Below are 22,444 nucleotides of genomic sequence, written 5' to 3'. Positions count from 1 at the left end.
TTCGGACATACTACTCGCCTCGCCTACTGCTTTTCGCGTACTATATAGTATGTACCCAACAAACATGAGACGTCCAAAGGACGTTCAGATTATGTCCATATCGGGTCGGTCGGTCCAGAACCTAATCTGCACCTAATCTGCACTTCTAAACGACGTGCAGATCCAGTACAGTATTTGGACGTCTGACTACGACGTCTTTTGAACGTTGATATGCAGTTCAATATTTGAGGGTCCGTTCTTGGACTTCATTTAGACGTTCAAAACAGGTTCAGAAAAAAAATATAAAAACTTATGCAATAAAAACGACAAATGAGTTCTGATTCAAAACAATGTAACATGACGTTTTTTTTTTTTGTGAAAATTCTTTAAGGTGATAAAATATGTTATATTTTTATGAATGAATTCACAACGCGTGCCAAAATCTACTGCATTTCTTTTGTGTAATTTGCAAATTAAACCAAATTCAAGTGTGATTTACAAAAATAATCAACATTGCAATTTTAAGTTTAACCACAAGGGTGTGTAAAAGCTTAGGTGGCGAGGTGGCGCGTGATCTTTTTTTGCACGTGATCAACAGACGTAATTAAGCATCGCCAGCGTAAACGTACTCAACGGACACAACCTGCTGTGAACAGGTAAGTTATGTTTATCCATTCCAAACAGTGTGTGTTTATTTTGTTTTGTGTACTTATTTTATTGTCAAAAATATTTTTGTTAGAAAACGTCGAGTTTTTCGAGAATTGTTTTCGATAAACTGATGACAGAATTTGACACCGCGGGCGCGGAGGATAACGTTCCGTAGGCTATTTTTAGACTTGGTTAGTTGTTACCCAGCTAACAATTTTTGGTTCCCAAAACGTTCCCGTAACGTTAGTTTTTTGTTCTCAAAACGTTCCCCTAACGTTAGTTTTTGGTTCCCATAACGTTATTTTCCAAGGTTTGTTTTTGGTTAGCCAGGAAAGTTTTCTTTACAGAAATAGAACGTTATTTTTAGGTTATTTTAACGTTTTCCTAACGTTAGGAGAACGTTAGAATAACGTTAGGAGAACGTTAGAATAACGTTATTCTAACGTTCTCCTAACGTTAGGAAAACGTTAAAATAACCTAAAAATAACGTTCTATTTCTGTAAAGAAAACTTTCCTGGCTAACCAAAAACAAACCTTGGAAAATAACGTTATGGGAACCAAAAACTAACGTTAGGGGAACGTTTTGAGAACCAAAAACTAACGTTAGGAGACCGTTAAAATAACCTAAAAACAACGTTCTATTTCTGTAAAGAAAACTTTTCTGGCTAACCAAAAACAAACCTTGGAAAATGCACAGCTGACATGGAGTGAAAAATGATCTCACCAGGGCGCGAGGGCGCGTTGCCGCGGCTCCGTGCACGCACTGACAGAGCGCGCAAGACTCCAGCCTCAGTGAAGAAGTGAAGGCTTACAAAAGTACGGCACGTCTATTAGTACATCCCATGCTGTGTTTTGGTTGGTTTTTATCTATCATATCTATCTAAACTAAGTAAAACACATTTCCGTATAAGGAGGAATAAAATAATTTATTTAATACAAAATCTATAATAATTAAATTATGCTATTACTGGAAAAAATGTCTATTAAAATATTATACCATTATATAACACAGGTTATTTTATATAAAAATACCTCAACACATCACATATTATGTATTTAGATAACATTATATTTTATCAAATATATAATAGTGACTTCAACACAATAAAGAAGAGTTAAAACAGATATTTATTGAAAATATATAAACATGTAATTCACTTTAGTTTAACAGACCTTACAGCAGCCGCCTCTCCATTATTAAGTAACAACAATCAGCATCTCTCTCTCAGTTTTTACAATAATCAAAAGCTTCTAACTTCATATTCTCTTCATGGAAATAATTAAAATATATTTTCGTTTTCACATATTTAAGCTACTAATGAAGAAACAAAAAAGAAATCGCTAGAATGATATACTCTGAAGTTAAAACGCAATGAGAAATAAATCAGTCACTTTAGGTTAAAAGATCTTACCACAGTTAGTCGGCTATCCGTTTTTACAACAATAAAAAGTTTCTAACATTATATTCTCCTCAAATTCTCCTCAAATCGATTGGAAATCACTCGTATATATATTTCTTCTCACATATTTAAGTTACTAAATCAAGAAAGAGACAAAAGAACCGCTAAAACAATGTTAGTCTCTGAGGTAAAAACGAAAGGACCGTTATTTTTTAAAGTCGCCATGAAACGGAAGTAGCGATTGCCTTATTTTCCCCGTGGTGACGTATATCCGAATGAAACGGCTTTTGAGATGAAATAAGGCAGGGCTGGATTTGAATTTGTCCATCGAGATCTGATTGGATCGTTTGAAGTTGGGTCGTGTTGCTAATTGCTAATCACTGCGATCTTCTCCCGGACCCCGCCCACCTGCCATACTTTTGACCGGAAGTGAAGAGAGATCGTTTTGAGGAGGGGAGGAGATTTGCATTTTTGATTAAAGATTATGAGCACACACGAATTTTTAAAAAATAATGAAGCTCACAGATAAGTCATTTGTTAATAATACCACACTATTAAAAATGCATATATAGTTTTTCATTTCAATTTCATTGCGACTTTAAATTAACGACTTTTCCTGAGCACAAGATAAAGCGGGTACTCGTGAAGAAGGCGGTAAGCTCGTGCAGACAAGCACGCGCATATTAGACGTGCACACTAAAGGAATAATGGGTTTAATTATGCATTCACTTCATTTCCTAAAAAAACACATAACCAAAAAATAACCAATAGAGAACGTTATGTGTAAGTTATTTTTAGGTTATTTTATGGTTCCAGAAAACCAAAAAATAACCACCCTGCAACGTTATGGGAACGTTATTTTATGGTTCCAAAAAAATAACCAAAAAAGAACCAAAAAATAACGTTCTGTATAAGTTATTTTTAGGTTATTTTAAAAATAACCACCCTGCAACGTTATGGGAACGTTATTTTATGGTTCCAAAAAAATAACCAAAAAATAACCAAAAAATAACGTTCTGTATAAGTTATTTTTAGGTTATTTTAAAAATAACCACCCTGCAACGTTATGGGAACGTTATTTTATGGTTCCAAAAAAATAACCAAAAAAGAACCAAAAAATAACGTTCTGTATAAGTTATTTTAGGTTATTTTAAAAATAACCACCCTGCAACGTTATGGGAACGTTATTTTATGGTTCCAAAAAAATAACCAAAAAAGAACCAAAAAATAACGTTCTGTATAAGTTATTTTTAGGTTATTTTAAAAATAACCACCCTGCAACGTTATGGGAACGTTATTTTATGGTTCCAAAAAAATAACCAAAAAATAACGTTCTGTATAAGTTATTTTTAGGTTATTTTAAAAATAACCACCCTGCAACGTTATGGGAACGTTATTTTATGGTTCCAAAAAAAGAACCAAAAAAGAACCAAAATAACGTTCTGTATAAGTTATTTTTAGGTTATTTTAAAAATAACCACCCTGCAACGTTATGGGAACGTTATTTTATGGTTCCAAAAAAATAACCAAAAAATAACCAAAAAATAACGTTCTGTATAAGTTATTTTTAGGTTATTTAAAAATAACCACCCTACAACGTTATGGGAACGTTATTTTATGGTTGCAAAAAATAAAACCTAAAAATAACCTTCCCAGAACGTTATTTTTTGGTTCCCAAAAAAATAACCAAAATATAACCAAAAACTAACGTTAGGGGAACGTTCTGTGTTTGCTGGGTATTAACGAACTGATGCCTTGGTTAGTTGTTATTAACTGACTGTTAATATGTTCGCGTATTAAATATTTTTCAGTGAGTTATTTTAGACCGTCTTGGGGAACTCTATTATCTCTTTCAGTCCGAGGGGGACTCATTCCTTAATAACAGCCATGTGAAACTAAATACACGGTCGTAAAAATGACTTTTTCTTCCCACACAAAAAATGACATCCGTCCTTTTATAATATTAACCATTTGAATGCATTTTTAATGATTTTGTCTAAGTGACATGCTTGAAAGTGGGCTTCTATGGTAAAAGTTCACCTGTCAATCAAAGAGCTCCGTTCAATAGAAGCGCACAGGCACTGTAGTAGACAGCCAGACAAAGAAGTGATTAAGTAAGGAAACTAACATGATGATAACTTGATAATGACCCCCTTTGCCTTGCAATCTATTCATAAAATTAAGAGCCTTTATTAACCTTGGAATTTAAACAAAATAGAATAATTGTCTTTTCTGTCATGTTCTTAACATACTGTTTAGTCAATAAAGATGAATGAATACTGAATGCATATTAATTTACAAAGGCATTTGCAATATATTTGATTTCTTTTTCTCCTTTCTGTTTTTGTAAACAGGACCTACATACACCCCAAAGGCTCTTTTCAGAGCCATTTGACCAAGCATCTTTGTACAGTAAGTATTTGTTTTGATTAACCTCAAAGAAAACAAAATACATTTTAATATATGCTGACGTTTGTAATATCTTGCTCTTTTTCAATTATGTTTCAATAGTGCCGGTTTTCCTTCAGTAGTGCCAGTTTTCCTAAGGTAATTTAAGATCTTTTTAATTAACCATTTTGTTCAATTCCATGTAAAGGTCCCGTTTTCCGGATCCCATATTCCAAACTTTAGTTAGCATTTAATGTTGCTGTTAGAGCATAAATAATACCTGCAAAATGATAAAGGTATATTTTCTCTAATACAATTCACCTTTCAAAGCCTTCAGTGACCTGCCGGTTTGTACTACAGCCCCCTACTTCCCGGTTGAATGATATCAATATTAGAGGTGTTTTTTCCTAACCTCTACCCACAGGAATATATCAGTCACCAGCTAAGCTCAAATGCAGTGTTGCCAGATAGAATTGATGGTTTCTACCCCAAAAACTGTCCAAAACCCACCCAAAGGCACAAAAAATGCCCAAAACATTTAATCAACATTTTGATTCAATTTGATCAGCATTTAGTTCTTTAACTACCACAGTTATTGCACTATAGCCTACTATAGCTAGCAATTAAACCCCAGCAGCTACAGAATCACAATAGTAAAATGACAACATAACTCGTTTACATATACAGCTATGCCCCTCACCACATGCAAAATGCACATTTACAGTGTATATTTAGATAGTTTTGGGATAATACAAATATCTAATTCGTTATTAATAAATTCAACAATGTCTGATTTTATCTATTTATATTATTAATAATAATATACCTGTATTATACTCCTTATAAACAGGTGTGTGAGTAAGAGCTAGAGATCGTATAGGCTAACTTTTAACGTTAAATGCACAACAATAATTGGCTGTATGTTAACATGCAAGGATGCTGAAAAGCACTATGAACATCTGAACCTTTCAGAACTATGTAGCCTACGAATCATTTTGATTGGTTGATTCTTTGTTATTTATAGGGGCGGTTTCCCGAAAACAACTTGCAGTGACATCTTAAAACACATCAGTGCTCTTTGTTTTGGTTCAAAATGCACACAAGTAGGGGTGGTTTCCCGAACGGGTATTATTTTATGCCGGGATTAGGCCTTAGTATAATTAGGAATTATAACTAGTTTTCAAGAAACATGCCTTACTAAAAACATTACTGGTGTCCATTTTGAGGCTAAACAAAGGACACTAATGTATTTTAAGATATATCAGTGCAAGTTGTTTTCAGTTTGGACAGCTCTTATATTTATTTTAGTCTAGGAGGACTAATCTAATCCCTGTCCGGGAAACCACGCCGTAATGTTTTTAGTAAGGAATGTTTGTTGAAACTAGTTATATTTCCTAATTAAACTAAGGCCTAGTCTTAGCTTAAGCTAATCCCTGTCTGGGAAACCACCCCATAATGTCCCATGTTTAAGACTGCATATCTATACACACGCATGTAATAACTTTTAATTTGCTTGTCTTGATTATTGGCATCCTAAGATATTATATAACTGCCTGTGACATTCTTGGAGTTTGACTTTAATAATAACATAATTCTCAACACTTGGTAATGACTGTACTGTAATATTGTGTGTCAACAATTGCAAATAACATATTAATGTTCTTTCTTTAATATATTAGATTTTACCTCGTCCTCCACTGCCTCCAGTAATTCCTGGTTTTAAGGTTAGTCATTTTTTTTTTGTTTTCAGTGCCATTCGTCTCAACCCTGACTTCCTAAATAGTCTAAATTTGAATACAAAAATCTGGGCTTGATTTGGTTTTTCTGAAGGTGTTTAAAAGATTTACTGTTTTTGATCCTCTGGGTCTAAATGACCCTACAATGTGAATAAGACAAGTTACAATTTTTTAATAGTCGAAAAAAGAAATGCATCCAATATTAATGTGAAAATAATATACATGTACAAATCCCCGGTTCTAGAGAACAAACATACATACTTTCTTAAGCACACACAAGTAGAGTTTTTTTACAGATGTTATATATACATCAGGGTTCCCCAAATCTTACCCTGGAGGGCAGGAGGACTGCAGAGTTTAGCTCCAACGCTGATCAAACACGCCTGAGCAAGCTAATCAAGGTCTTCATGATCACTAGAAAATCACAGGTGGGTAAGTTTGATTAGGGTTGGACGTAAACTCTGTAGTGTTCCTTAACTCCAGGATAAGATTTGGGGAACCCTGATATACATCATTCAGTTATTATTGAAGAGCCACACAGATCCAAAATCGAAACTGACCTGTATTGCAGTGTGTCATGTAGCTGCCCATCAATGTAAACAATGTGCAAAGTAGTCTAACCAAAAACTTTAATACAAGTTTGTAGTGATTCAGCGGGAGGAGGGGAATAAAGTTATTTGAAACACTATAAACCTCCGACTGTAATACTACGGGGATTCCCAAGGGAATCTTAGATTTTAGCTCAAAAGGGAATATTATGTATAACTAACTGTAATTAATTATACAAGTTTATCAGGTTTTACCTGGCGTAGCAGAATTAATAATAACAATTAATTAATATGTTCGTCCACCGAAGACATATATCCATAATCGTATATTAACGTCTAAGAAATGTTAATTTCATGGCCTTTAAAATTAACCTTCTTACTGATATACAGTGCTACTCGCAGCGTGTAGCTGGATCAAAAGGCAGAAATAGTGACTTTAATTTCGTGAGCATTGAACACAGAAACAATTCAATTGTGAAAATGCAAAACCGGTTTATTAACTACAAAACGAAGTACACACAATGACTAACTAAACATACACATATACAATAACATAAAACATAGATGAGAAAGAAAAGACTGAAAAGCTAGAGAGAGAGAGAGAGTAAAAGATTGGCAATAGCACTATTGCTTAACATCTGCACAAACCATCGGAAAATCTCTAAGGATCGCCTTAATTTTCATAAGGGGTAAAGCTTAAACATCAGCGAGTAGGTGAAAATTTTAGGTGAAATGACCAATGTGCGAAGTGTTCGATCGCGCGGGAAACAAGCCTTTGTTCTTTCAGACATCACATTTGCGTAAATGCCAAATGATAAAAGTTTGTTTCCATAACTCTTCAAATCGATATTAAATGACATTGATGCGGCTTATGGTAATATGATACATAGAAATGATTAGGAAATAAAGAGTGGATTAATTTGATACTAGACAAGACATGGGTTTAAGATCACGTTGAATAATAATTTCATACCTAAGATATGAACCATGCTACAGTGAACAAAATCTAACTAAAGTGTTAACACACAGTTACATCACACATACACGATCATGCAGTAAAGGGATATAAAATATATATACATTTAAAGGCGGAGTCCATGATGTTTGAAAGCCAGTGTTGATATTTGAAATCGCCTAAACAAACACGCCCCTACCCCAATAGAATCTGGACCTTCTGTTGATAGACCCGCCCCACACATACGCAACCCGGCATTTGATTTGATTTGATTTGATTGGCTATAAGTGTGTTTTGGTAGTCGGCCCGTCTCCTTTTCCAAACCGTTTTTCAAACATCGTGGACTCCGCCTTTAAACAGCTCATTGTGATCTTTAAATGTGGTTTCATCACAGACATATAGTCTGTGCCCCCTGCTGTGTCTCTGGCGGTGGTCATTCGATCGGCTCTGATGGTACTCCTTTGAACCTCCTTTTACGACGGCATTTGTTTTAATTGTCGCCCACTTTACAGCCTTGATAGGTGATAGAGGAGACAGGGTTATCTAATTATCACAATTTTAGGGCTGTTGAAATCCAGATGCCAAATGGCCCCAATCTGACTCCGAGCCATTTGCTACAAGTTATTGGCTTCTAAAGTAGGTCAACTCTTACTCACTGAAACGAGTCGTTATATGGACTGATTCTCCTGCCTGACATTTTCCACGTCACACGAACACTTCCACGTCACACGAGATACTAATCTCCGCCTACAGCCTTGCCTGCGGGAGAAACGAAAACTATGACCTGCTCAAAGCTAGTTAGTGTGTAAACATCATGCTGTGTTTTCAGTTTGTGCTGTTTTCACTACCAAAGGAGAAATTTTCAAGGAGGGTATACTAAATGTTTGGCTGTGAAGAATCTGTGGTTAAAATTAGGGGTCGATCGATTATCAATCTGGCCGATTATAGACGTCGATATTAAGCATTTTGCCGACTATCAACATCGGACATTTTAAAAGCCTATTTGCCGATAATGTAATTTGATTTGAAATGCACTATTTCGGCTCTGACGCAGCCATGGATTTAGTGAGAGCCGTCGGAACACGGAACAGGGCACTCTATTCAGTTGCCTACAGCAATGCCTGTCCCTCGCCCATCTGATTTGTTGGGAGTCATGAGTCCGGCCAAGAAAAGATTTTTATTTATAAATCCTTAAAACTCTTTGGGGGTTGAATATTTCTGATTGCAACTGTATATACTTAAGGAATAGGCTGTTGAACCAACTAATTGTGCCTATGAACTGGTATTAATGTTATAGTTTTATGAAAACATTTGTAGTCTTTTTAAAAACATACAGAATGAAGCTATGAAGGCAATTAAATTAATTACACCTATTACATAATACAAATTGTTTAGTTAATCATTATATCCATATGATTAGGGATGCTCCGATCAGGATTTTTGCAGCCAATACAAATTACCGATCTTTTATCTTCGCGATCGGCCGATACCAATTCCAATTTTTTTAGCTGATATGCAAGCTATTTGATGACTGTAACTGTTACATTTTTTCTAGATAACGTAATACCACAGATGTTGCCTTTGTTATATTACTTACAGTAATTGGGTATATTATTGTTTTAATAGAGAATCAAATAAATTAGCACTCTTCTCCAAAGAGTTATTTAATATCTCTTTAGAAACGTTTGTCTCCTAAGAGTACTGAAAATAAAACACTTCACAGTCTTTACTGTATGTATTAAATATACACACATTCGTATGAAGTATAACAGTTCCTTAGTCAAGAGCAGAGAGTGATTGTATTGAGAGATGAATTATGATACTGTAGCTTTAAGACGTGAGAGAGATCGCTCTGTTCACTTGCACTGATGACAGGCTGCTGTGTGTGCGTGCGGCGGCTGAACGCAGACAAGAGCAGCTGTGAGGAAAATGAACGTTTAAACGCTCAAATGTTGTTATTATTAATATGATTGTTATAATTAACATTTCTTAGAGTCAGAAGAATTAAAAATGTTTCAAAGCATTGAGAGTTTTTGTCAGACCCTGAGTCTTAATTTTGACATTAATTTTCATTTTTACACCAGCCATATCAGTTCAGAATATCAGTTGTCGGTCTACTTGATCAGTAATAATCGGTATCGGCATTGGCTCTGAAAAACACATATCGGTTGACCTCTAGTTAAAATTAATTTTTCACAGAGGGATTTATTAACTTAGACGTTTGGCAATGAAAGATTGTTCAGTACCCACTTTATTTGAAACAACATGCGTCTCCTAACCACAACCTGTAAGTATGAGTATAGCTACATACTTGCTTAAATGAGTGTAAAATGTCTATCATCGTTTTTATTGCTTCGTTGTTTAAACTCGGAGAGTCACGTTAGCAAGCAGTTAACGCATGCTCACTGATTGTTTTGCTATGACCCGGTTAGTTTACATAAATGCTTAAATGAGTGTAAAATTGTTAGTTTCTATCGTCGTTTTTACTGCTTGGATTAATGATGAATGATGGACTTGTTTAAACTCTTAATATACTGTCAGAGAGTCACGTTAGCAAGCAGTTAACGCATGCTCACTTATTGTTTTGCTATGACACGGTTAGTTTACATAAATGCTTAAATGAGTGTAAAATTGTTAGTTTCTATCGTCGTTTTTACTGCTTGGATTAATGATGAATGATGGAGTTGTTTAAACTCTATGGGGCGGTTTTCCGGACAGGGATTAGACTAGTCCTAGACTTAAACACTTTTAAGAGCTCTCCAAACTGAAAACATCTTGCACTGACGTATCTTAAAATACATCAGTGCCCTTTGTTTAACCTCAAAATGCACACAGGTAATGTTTTTATTAAGGCATGTTTGTTAAAACTAGTTATATTTCCAAATTAAACTAAGGCCTAGTCCTGGATTAAGCCAACCCTGGTCCGGGAAACTGCCCATATATACTGTCAGAGAGTCACGTTAGCAAGCGGCTAGCGCATGCTCACTTAGGTTTTGATATGACCCGGTTAGCTAACATAAATGCTTAAATGGGTGTAAAATGTTAGTTTTTGTTGTCGTTTTTAATGCTTGGATTAATGATGAATGATGTGTATTAATGTCGATTAGGGATGCAGCGATTAACCGGTTTCACTATTAACCGCACTTTAAAATGTCAGGGTTAAGTAACCGTAAAGTTTTCACTACACTGCGTGTTTTTGTTTCAGGCACGCACAGACAAACCAGATCCACGAACCACCAAGAGGCGCATGCATCATGATGCACTGTATGACAAAGCTCCGCGTTCAAAAGAATATGTGGCCGCGTGACGTGTCTCTTGGTTGTTCGTGCATCTGGTTTGTGTGTGTGTGTGTATGTGTGCGTGCGTGCGTGCGTGCACCTACATGAGTACGTGAAAGAGCCACACTCCATGTCTGTACAGCATTAAAAACCTCCTGCTCGTGGATCAAACCTGGGCGGGGCTCCTGGTGGTCTGACTGCATTTCCTTAGGTTGAATTCTTTTAACGCGTTTATGATTAATTAATGAATAGCTTGAGTTAACATGTTAATCTTGCCACCCCTAATATTTATATTTTATTTTTGTGTAATATAAAGCTACACCTGTCAAAATGACTCGCAGTACCTGCAGGATGACCCTGTGTTATTATTCGTTTTGAGAACAACTTAATGAATTCGTTTTACTTCAAACAAACCAAAATAATATACATTTATTCAGTCCAAATGTAAAATTACATTTATTCAAAAGATCATTAAAATGAATAGCCTATAGGTTTCAAAAGACACCTATAATGTTTAAGTCAAAGCCAGCTAAGTTATTATTATTATCATTTGTCCAAGAATTGTAGAAAAATACACAAACTGAAAAAACAGAAGAATTTAGCAATTGTTAAAAAATTTATTCATGTGATTTTATACATTAATGTTGTAAAAGAAATGAATTCTTAATAACCGTAAAACCGTGATTATTTATCAGACTATAACCGCACCATCAAAATCTATAATCGCTGCATCCCTAATGTCGATAATGTCTTCTCAGTAAATCATGTTAGCACTAGGTCAATACATGTTGCACTATTGTTGGTCTGTGCCACTGATCTGTGGTCTGCGCGGAGACTCTGTCAGTTGTCCAATCAAAGCAGTGTAGGCTACTGAAAGGTGGGGTGTAAGCAGACTAAGTCGTTGAATGGCTTCACACGAATAGTTGGGGGATCTCTGAGAAATGGGTTAATTTTAAATGTATATTTTGAGAAAATTACAGTGTGTTTTGACCTTGCATGCGTTTAAACCTGTTGTCCGGGACTAATAAACAGTGATAGGACGCTTAAAATTGTCATCTTACTGGCTCTTTACTTAATGTTTAAAATGTTTTAAATATTTTTTGTTTCAATGAAATGATTCAAAAAAAATATTTTTAATACAAACATGGCTTGAATTGCCTTTTAATTCATAATGTCATGTCAAGAATAGCGTTTTACAATATTAATAACTATAGATTTATATCTAAATTAGCTATATAGTATGTAATATTATTTGTAATTACTGTAATAAGTAAAAAAATTAATCTGTCAATATAGGTATTACAGTAAAATACACTAAAAATAAACAAGAAATAGACGTGCTGCCAGTACTGTAAAAATACAGGGAAATTGTTAACAGATGATAAATCATGAGGTGAAAATTTACACCTAGAGGACAGTTGGTACAGTGCTGCAAAAGCTATGAAGTAAGGGTGTACAAAGGATTTAAACCTTGCTGTTTTCTTATAACATGTATGTGTACTTGGTGTATGACTACAGGCTGCTTTTGCATATTTATATTTTTTGTCTTTCCATTTTTACAGGTGGAGTAATGGAGTAAAGATGCAACGGAGCAGCTGATAAGAAAACATGCTTAAGACCATCTTAAACGTGCACCATCAAGAAAGGGAGGGGTACACAATAAAAAAATTTTTTAACATTACTTTTTGAATAGATGCACTTTTTAAAATTTTTTTGAAGTATATATATATTGTTTATTTATGTTGTTTTTAAATGTTATAATTGTATTGTTTTTATTTTTTGTATTTAGCTTTTATGCATTTGTACACACACAAACACACAACCACATTTATACAAAATAAGTTTTGAATAAATACGTTTAATGGAGTGCAAAGTGTGAGTCTTTATTTAGCTAAATGATGTCTAAAATGAGTCTGCAGTTGACGTTATAAGACGTTGAAAATATGTCCACAATGACCACATTTCAACTAAATTTGGACCTTAAAAAGACGTCCTATGGATGTCATTATTGGACGTCCAAAAGACGTCAGAAAAAGACGTCGGAAAACCTTTCATTCTGCACCCTGATGGGGACGTCTTTTCAACGTCTTTATTGGACGTCCAAAAGACGTCAGAAAAAGACGTCGGAAAACCTTTCATTCTGCACCCTGATGGGGACGTCTTTTCAACGTCTTTATTGGACGTCCAAAAGACGTCAGAAAAAGACGTCGGAAAACCTTTCATTCTGCACCCTGATGGGGACGTCTTTTCAACGTCCGACAAAGATGTTGAAAAGACGTCTTTTGGACATACTTTTGCTCAGTGGGTAGTAGGCGGTTTCGGACGCAGCATCATGATTCCCGAGGCTTCAAATCTTTACGAATCTTTTGATTCGAATCTCCGAGTTTTATGGCGGTTGGTAAACAAACTTATGGTGCACTTCCGCCATCTACTGAACTGGAGTGTGTATAATGGCTCTATACTTCTTCTGTTGCTATAAATTACATTCCAAAAAGCCCTTTTTTTTCATTTCCTGAATAAGTGATATATTTTTTTTACATTTTCACACTGTGTTAACATAAAATATGCTCTATTGTCTCTGTTTGATTACAATGTCTTCATTTACCAGTTGCATGCTTTCCTATTTTAAAAAGGGAATTATTTTGTCCAGAATGTCTGATTCGAAGACGTGAAATTATAATATCTTCTTTTTTGTTCTTAAATGTACTTCTTCCTTTTCCAACAAGTAGATAAATGCTATTAAGGTGTTCATGCTTTTGCTATCAATATTCCCCCTGCTGAAAAAAAAGCGATAAAACCATTACAGAAAATTCTAATGGTTTCCATTAAAATACCAATAGGAACCATTAGCTTTTACCAGTAAAATCACTACACTGTAGTGTGTTTTGGGCCATATTCCATTAGAACCAATAAAATTCCCAATAAAACCAGTGTTTGTAGTTTCACGGTATATGATATAAAATTATTATTATTATAATCATCAGCTACAATGACCCTTAAATGAATGAAAAGAGATATGGTTTTGGGTTGAACATTTGGTTTATTATATCAAACTTTTTTAGAAAAAAAACCTTTTGAATAAAAAAGACAAAATAAAGCTGCATCCCTCATTTGAACAAAAGAAGTTATTTCTCTTTAGAATGATGATAATCGTGCATGTTAATATCATGGTATACCGTCATACCGTTACAACCCTATGAATCGTGCTATTTATACGCATCTACATGATACTGGGTAGCATTATTAGTTATTCTTTTGCTGATATTGCATTGAAATGTAGGGATATTCACTGCCGAAACAGTTCTTGTAGAGGCAGGATCTTTAGAACCATCTGTATACAGGTGCTGGTCATAGATCTGTTGTATAGGTCTTGATGTTGATATCCCTTAATGCATACTTGAGGCACTCATGAGACTCTGTGGGATGGTCAATTGAGTGATGGCACCCTCTGCCACACTACTCCTCAGCCCTTACATCTCCTGAAGTTGCTCCTTTCTCGTAACTCAGTGCATAAACCCTTGATCTAACCTCAATCTCTAACGCCACAATCTCACCACAACCCGACCTTATACACACCAACCCATTTGACTAAGGCCAGAAGCCCCACTGTCGTCGTTAATGCAGGTTCAGTGGCAAACGGTTCTGTATGGCATACTATTTGCCGCAATACACAAGACCACAAGAAAATTCCAAAATCTCACCGAAACCAGACCACACACACGTTTATTATAAAAGTACAAAATGTTTGTACAACATGAAGTAAACACAAGTAAAAAATCTAGTTAAAGTACAAAGGCAGTGATTCAGTGTTAAGATTATATAGAAAATATATGTGATTTAAGTTATGAAACTTAACTTTAACATCAGTTAAAATGAAAACAACAAATAACAGACTTCATATGAATAATAAAGAGACAGAAAAATGCCAGTTAGATATATCCAAAGAGAATATTTCATGTTTGACCATCAGACACTGAAGGGCAGAGCAGCTGCACTGAGACAGCGGGAAATTTCAGAAGGACTTGCAGAGATGAATCTGCCCTCGGCGGTGTACACGGCACTGACTGCCCGCTGATCAACTTGAACTCAAATATCCAAAATTGTCAGAGGAAATTTTAATATTAGGTCCTATCTTTACTAACTGAGATTTGAAGTTCTGGAAAACTTGGCTGATACAAGTCCACACAAGTCACCTCCTGATGTATCCTCGATCAAATGAGTGGATCAAAAACACATCTGGGCATGTTATTTGAACTTGGCTTCATGCAAACTTGGAATTGGAACAGTACTTGGGTCGCGACTGATGATATTTCACAAGTCCACAAGAACACAAGTACAGATATCTTGTGTTTTTTTTGCATATGTTGACTTTTTGTAATGATCCTACGCACAGTTTTATTAATACAGGGTTGCTGCAGGTTTCACCAAGTCAAATTTAAGACTTTTTAAGACCTTTTTAAGACCATTATGAGTGAAATTTAAGACCAACGAGACAATGTGTGTGTTGCTAACAAGGCTGTTTCTTAATCCAAAGGCTGTAGCCTCCAGAGGTCACATTTGTAGGCTGCATACGTCATTAAGATTAGCAGATTAAGTCAAGGGAGTAAACACGCATGGAGCAGTGAGGTAAACAAAAGCTTCCTAAGTGAAAACTGTGTAACATTAAAGTTGACTCGTTGTTGGTGGCTCGGGACTCGACTGCCTGACTGTTTAAGTTGATTTTCAATAAAGCAGTGTTGATTTTTTTAGCTTCTGGGTCCTCTGTTTCAGAACCTGGCAAATGCTCAGGTAAGCCACGGGTTAGTTGGTTAAATAAACACAGAAAAGATTTTTGCTTATAAAATTTACCATTAAACGGCTGTTCGTGGTTGTTGTGTGTTGCTTACAAGGCCTTTCTAAATCTGAAGGCTGTAGCCTCCAGAGGTCGCATTTGTAGGCTGCATACCGTGTCATCAAGATTAGCAGATTAAAGTCAAGGGGGTAAACGCGCATGGAGCAGTGAGCTAAACAAAAGCTTCCTAAGTGAAAACTGTGTAACACTAACTCGAGACTCGACAGCCTGGCTGTTTAAGTTGATTTTCAATAAGCAGTGTTGATTTTTTCACTTCTGGGTCCTCTGTTTCAGAATCTGGCAAATGCTCAGGTAAGCCACAGGCTAGTTGGTTAAATTAACACAGAAAAGATTTTTGCTTATAAAAAAAACTGCATTTAAGGTTTGTTTCTCGCCAAACCTACAGTATACAGTCAGAACACAACACCTGAAATATAGCTTATGGCATGAATTGCGTGGATTCTAATAGCCTACATTTGTATCCTCTTTAAAAAATAATGATTAAAAACTGGATTAAAGTGTGATTCAGTGACACGCGAATTGCAGAACTTTTCTTTTTAGAAGCCCGCCCATCAAACACTTTCTGCCTCCTTCACTGATTAGTTCTACAGCATTTTAAATTACCATTTTATTTTTGCGGACAATGCTAAACGGAGGTAAGAAATTTAAGACTTGGGTTAATTAAATTTAAGACCTAGGATGAAAATCTGGCCGTTTTTAAGACTTTTTATGGCCTTAAAATTAACTTTATGAATTTGAGACTTTTTAAGACCCCGCGGGAACCCTGTAATAAGACCTCAGCTGATTTCTAAGCTTTGTTGTCATATCCACATTGTTGACACATGAATGGTTTCTATCGAGTGTGGATTCTCATGTGTTTGTTAAGGGTAGATTTTGCTTTGAAACTCTTTTTACACTCATGGCATGTGTAAGGTTTCTCTCCAGTGTGAATTCTTGCATGAATCTTAAGGTTACTTTCAGCAGAGAAACTCTTTCCACACTGAAAACAATAGTAAGGTTTCTCTCCAGTGTGAGTCCTCATGTGTATCCTAAGTTCAAATGGAGTTGTAAAACTCTTTTCACAGTGATGGCACACATATGGTTTCTCTCCAGTGTGAATCCTCATGTGTACTTTAAGGGTAGGATTTACTCTGAAACTCTTTCCACACTGTTGACAAGTGTAAGGTTTCTCTCCTGTGTGAGACCTCATGTGTATCTTAAGTTCAAATGCAGTTTTGAAGCTCTTTTTACACTCATGGCATGTGTAAGGTTTCTCTCCAGTGTGAATCCTCATGTGTGCTTTAAGGTGATCTTTTCTTCTGAAACTCTTTCCACACTGTTGACATGTGAAAGGTTTCTTCTCACTGTGAGTCCTCTTGTGATCTGCAGGGCGTTCATCTTCTCTGAAACTATTTTCACACTTTATGTCTTCTGTCTTCAGAGTTTCTTTCTCTAAAACATTAGGTTTTATTTTTACAATCTGATGTTTCTCATCCACTTCAGCTTGACTCTCCTCTTTCACTTTCATCATATCTAAAATGAAGACAGTAAATAGTTAAAACTGTGTTATCTTTAATGTACTTCACATGATGTTGTTTCTATTCTCAATTTCTCCTCTGTCATTCAATCCACTGAAGGTTTCTTTGGATAAAACTCTTTACTTGATGTTTCAATCTAATTCTACTGAATATATTATAGATGCAGAAAGTTATCATCTCATGGATATTAGTTTATTTTACCCTAGGGATGCACCGATATGATTTTTGGGGCCGATACAAATTTAAACAGACAACAATTGGCTGATACCGATATTAAACACTGCTACAATACTAAACCGTTGGCCTTTTAGCTAGTTTATTTTTGCATCAAATAATTTTTACTGAACATGAATTGGATCCATTTAACATTCAACTGACCAACATAATAAGCGTGGCACAAAATAACATAAAATTTTGGCTTTTTTGTTCATTCTCTGAGATTTAAAAAAAAGCCAAGACTGCAAACATTTTCCCAAAATACTCTTACTCTGTCCTAAGCTTGAAAATGTTTGCGACTTGAATCAGGTTTTACACACCAGTAGCTTTAGTAAAGCAAAAATAACGACAGCTCACTTAAAGAGTGAACTTTGAGAAAACAGCTATACTCTTAAATTATTCTTCTGACAGTTTTTCTATGAACTGGATTCAAAAATAAAGAGGACAACTATCACAGATTACAGTATTTTGATTGATTTCTAAGCTGTTGCAAGTTAAAAAAGCTTTAATATAAATTACCCGGACTAGTCTTCACTGCGTTTCTGTCTCATTGCAATCAACTCAATTCTCAGATGCATAAAAATACTTCCTTGGCATATTGTGTTACAAAACATTGGGATGTGTAACTGATAAAATGTTTAGTTTATGCTAATTAGCTTATATGCACTACGTTCATTAAAACAACTTATAAGGGCGGACTTCGCATCAGAATCAATACACAAAACAGGGAACATAAATATGTATTATATTGCTCTAGTGTCAAATTATGTAACCTGACATTATAGTAAGGAATAGGGGTGCGACGAGATCTCGCGAGATGAAATGTGTTTCGTGAGATTACATGTGTCTCGCGAGATTTCTTGTGGAGGTGAAATGCTGGCCGTTTCTCAAATAAAAGACTGCATCCTTCTGAGGTCGCATTTTTAAACTGCATTTACTTCATCACTGTCTTATTAAAACTATTAACAATTATAAAGTTTACTAATTATTTAGTTAATCACAAATTGTTGTAATATGCTCACGACTTGCGAATGTATTGCTCAGTAAATGATCTGAAATAAACCTTGATGACGTATGCAGCCTGCATATGCGACCTCCTAAGGAGGCAGCTTTCTGTTTGACCCTTACAGTGCATGCATTATATTTGTCTTTTACTGCGTTTGCTTTATTGTTTAGGTTTCCAATAATGTTCGTTTGGGAGCTCGTGTGTTTGTGTTTGTCTGTTGATCAGTGTCAGATGTGAAGTCTCAGCAGATTAAACCCTCACTCAGAGTTTACATGATTTAATGTCTGAATGTTCTTGCTCAAAAAATGACAGTAGCTGTATCATTTCTAGTGTAAAGAAATGGACATATATTAAATATTAATATGGATTTAAACATTGTTTGACTAAAAATAAGCGTTTCTCTCCTTCTAAAGTGAAAGTGAGGACAGCGTCCGCGAGACGAGTCCTCTATCGCCCCTTGCAGGCATTTGTTATAATACATACATAATGCTTTTTATCTATAGGACACAAATGTAATGTGTTTGTTCATGTTGTTTAATGTAACTTGGTTTTAATAGTTTATTTGAACCAATTATTATTACATCTTCGTTATTATGTAATTTTAAAAGCTACTGCTCAGTGCTCACTTGGGTCTATTTTTATTATCCAAAAATAACAAATTACTTCATTATCAGTTATCAAAATAATTGTTAGGGCCCGTCCTTGATTAGTTAAAACATTTAAAAATAATGTGATTTCAGTTTCTTATTCATTTATTTTATCATTGAGGGTTTCTTAAAAAGTGTAAAAATATCGACTCGTCTCGTTCTCGTGAACCCAATCTTGTGTTTCGTCTCGTGGATTAAGTGTCTCGTCACACCCCTAGTAAGGAACTATGCATATAGCAGTAAATACACACACATTGTTCTCTTCTGAAGTTCAATCCTCATGCCACAACTGCGCTAAAAACTCAGAGTAATGTGGCATTCACACCAGACGCGGAAGAGGCGGCAAGTGTGAGTGATTTACATGTTAAGTCAATGCAAAGATGCAAATAGGCATCCTGCAGCACGGATGGCACGTTTGACACAAATTGAGTGTTGCCGTTTTAACCAATCAACAGCTTGCTTACGGAGGGAACATCAGTGCATCACCTTTTCCCCTCATGTTTCTCAATGGTTTTATGATTATTCCTCAACCATCAATAATAAAGATTGAAAAATAGACACCAACCTATTTGTTCCTCAGTATCTTCATCCTTTATTCTGAATGGTTGTGGATCTGTCACCTTCTCAAGCTCCTCTTTCACCAGCATCAACATTATGTCATGAAGATTTCAGTTGTCACACATAGAGTGATTTCTCTGTGTGTTTGACTCCAGCATTTATTGGTGAATTGTTGTAGGAGGAGCTTCACTGAAGGTCTCAATCACTTTATGGGTGTGGCTGGAGATTTTAGAGAGGCTTTGTCAGTAAAGCATTCATAGAGGTAGGGGTGCACCAAGATATAACAAATAAAACTTATAATGGATGACCTTTACCAAAGCAAATTGATAAAGGTCCCAGGGCAGTGCAGTGAATGCCCACTTTCCTGGCTAACCAGCAGGGAACGTTATTAGGAACATTCTGGGAACAAAATATGAATGTTTCCAGAATGTTCTGGGAACAAGTAACCCTGCTGTGCAGGGATTGCATAAAAATTGTGCAGATAAACTATTGTGCAATTGCATTTTTAAAAAAGTGGAGATGGCGGTTCTTCTCTAAAATTCTGGAAAATCCTCCACTTAACATTTTAAAGTTTTAAAAAGAAGCCATTATGACTTCAGTTTTGGGCCAAGTGAATCCTAAAATTTTCAGTTTCGGCCCAGAATTTTCATTTCGGTGCATCATTACATGCATCTGTTTCAGGATTTAATTTTCCAGTATAAGTCAGATACACTGTAAAAAAAAAACATTCCTAGATAAAAAGATCAAAATAAAAATGTGAATTACTTGTAAAGCCAAGTTGATTTATATTTAATAATTTAAGTGCAAAAGGTGTAAATATTAATCTTAAACTATATCTCAAGAGAATCTGAACAACATGTGAAAATTCCTACACAAAAAAAGACAACGTATCGATGTTTCATAAAACTTTAAAGTGTAATCAAATTGAAGTTGTTGTTAGTCATGTGACACATTCTGAATGTCAAAACTTGTTCTTACAATTGTGTGAACCCGAGAGGAACAGACATACAGTCAATGAAAGCCACCAAGTCAATGTTCAGAAAATGTAATCTAGCAGGATCTATTGAAGCATGACTTGTTTCACGCGTTTAAACTTTAACGTATCAAAATTGTTTTAAAATTTTACCAGAGATTTAAAGTAATGAAGTACTTTTACTCACTACTCTAGTAACTGTACTATATCAAAGTGTTTGAAATGTAGTGGATTTAAAAGTATGATAATATAGTAAAGTAAAAGAAAAACACAAAGTGCATCCTTGAAAATTTAATTTTAAAAGCAACAGTACAGTAGGCCTACTTTACACATGAATTTTACAAGCCTCATCCTATTTAAATCACAAACATTTGTGTAGTCCCTATTCTCAAAACTTACCTGAAACAGTCCGAAGTAATAACGAATCACCTCCTCGGGGTAAAAATGCGGGCAGTACTTCTGATTGCAGGCAAGATTCTCGTTTTTAAATCCTCAAAGAAACGCGAAAATCGCGTCTATTCTCCTCATAAATTTCTCTCGTCTTGTCTCCTCTTCTTCTCTTTTAACGGCGGTTGGCATCCAGCTTATAGGCGCATAACCGCCCCCTCTGCTCCGGAGCGTGGATTTTATTTATATGTAAATAAAACTACATTAACCCAAATACACACATACAAAAATATTCCAATAAGTACATTTTATAACATTTCCTAAATATTATCTTACTTTGTTTTCTTATACACAACTTTTATCCATTCATAATTTCTCTCTCACATTCCTGAAATGTCTCTGTTCTCTCTCTGAACATCCTCAAAGCCCTCCCTATTAAAATTTAATTTGATCAAAAACGTGTCAGTGTCTTATTTGGTCAATGCACATCAACTGACAACCAAAATTATTATCTCAACAAAACTCTAATATAGGAAAGTAAAAAATACAATAGGGGAGAGTGGGGTAAAGTGAGACATTTTTTACATTTGCTCCCCTCTAAGCGAGCTAAAATGATATATCAGTCAAATTTACACATTTCCCATTAATTCAGGATGTTTCCTAGCTATGGAAATTACCAGAATGTATTCAGGACGAAGAGCAGTAAAAATATGATTGTTTTAAAAAAAGTGGTCTTGTGTCTCACTTTACCCCAGCTTAGGGGTAAACTGAGACAGACCAGAAAAATCAAGGGGGTAAAGTGAACCAGCTCGGGGTAAACTGATCCACTTACTTTTTACACTCTGAAACTACCATAACAGCACATATTGTAACAGATAAAATCCTGACGGCTAGCTTGACAACCACACATTCCAGAACTAATGTTGGACTAGTAACAGAATCAAGGGGATTGGTCAATTAAGAACATTATTTTTCTAAACACTTGAAAGTACAGTAACTCTGAACCAAAATCAAATACAACATAACATAATTCAAAAGTTATATTTTTTGGCCAGTTTTTGCCTTTATTTAACAGTGAGTTTTGGAGAGGACAGGAAAGTACAGGGAGGAGAGAAGGGTATTGGATCGGCAAATGACCACGAGCCGGGAATCGAACTCCCAGAAAGTGTGAAAGCACCACATGTCGGAGCGCTGCCCACTGTAGACCATTGGCTCCGACAATTCAAATTTTTTTAATTAACATTCAAATGACATATAGAACCAGTTAGATTAGAACGCAGTCTGGGGGTCAGAACAAAGGACCCTTAGAGCCAGCTAGTGTCTGCGGGTCAGCGCAAAAGACAATCAGAACCATCT

General features: G+C 35.4%; 1 protein-coding gene and 1 long non-coding RNA gene across 2 annotated transcripts; one reads left to right on the top strand and one right to left on the bottom strand.

Moving 5' to 3' along the window:
• Window positions 1-287: 287 nt before the first annotated feature.
• LOC135768967 (uncharacterized) lies at window positions 288-12,631 on the top strand. Its single transcript, XR_010542310.2, has 5 exons — window positions 288-635; window positions 4,382-4,439; window positions 4,539-4,574; window positions 6,095-6,139; window positions 12,495-12,631. It is a non-coding gene; the product is annotated as an uncharacterized lncRNA (long non-coding RNA).
• Window positions 12,632-14,035: 1,404 nt separating this feature from the next.
• LOC135768960 (uncharacterized) lies at window positions 14,036-21,242 on the bottom strand. Its single transcript, XM_065278325.2, has 3 exons — window positions 21,101-21,242; window positions 19,736-19,947; window positions 14,036-17,296 (listed from the first exon to the last, which is right to left on the bottom strand). Exons 2-3 carry the CDS (start codon window positions 19,821-19,823, stop codon window positions 16,617-16,619), a joined length of 768 nt encoding a protein of 255 aa, XP_065134397.1. The 5' UTR covers window positions 19,824-19,947; window positions 21,101-21,242; the 3' UTR covers window positions 14,036-16,616.
• Window positions 21,243-22,444: the final 1,202 nt, after the last annotated feature.

This window comes from Paramisgurnus dabryanus, chromosome 3 (genome assembly GCF_030506205.2).
Source record: "Paramisgurnus dabryanus chromosome 3, PD_genome_1.1, whole genome shotgun sequence".
Classification (NCBI taxonomy): Eukaryota; Metazoa; Chordata; class Actinopteri; order Cypriniformes; family Cobitidae; genus Paramisgurnus; species Paramisgurnus dabryanus.
The sequence above is the reverse complement of the archived record's forward strand: the minus strand, read 5'-3'. Positions and strand labels throughout refer to the sequence as shown.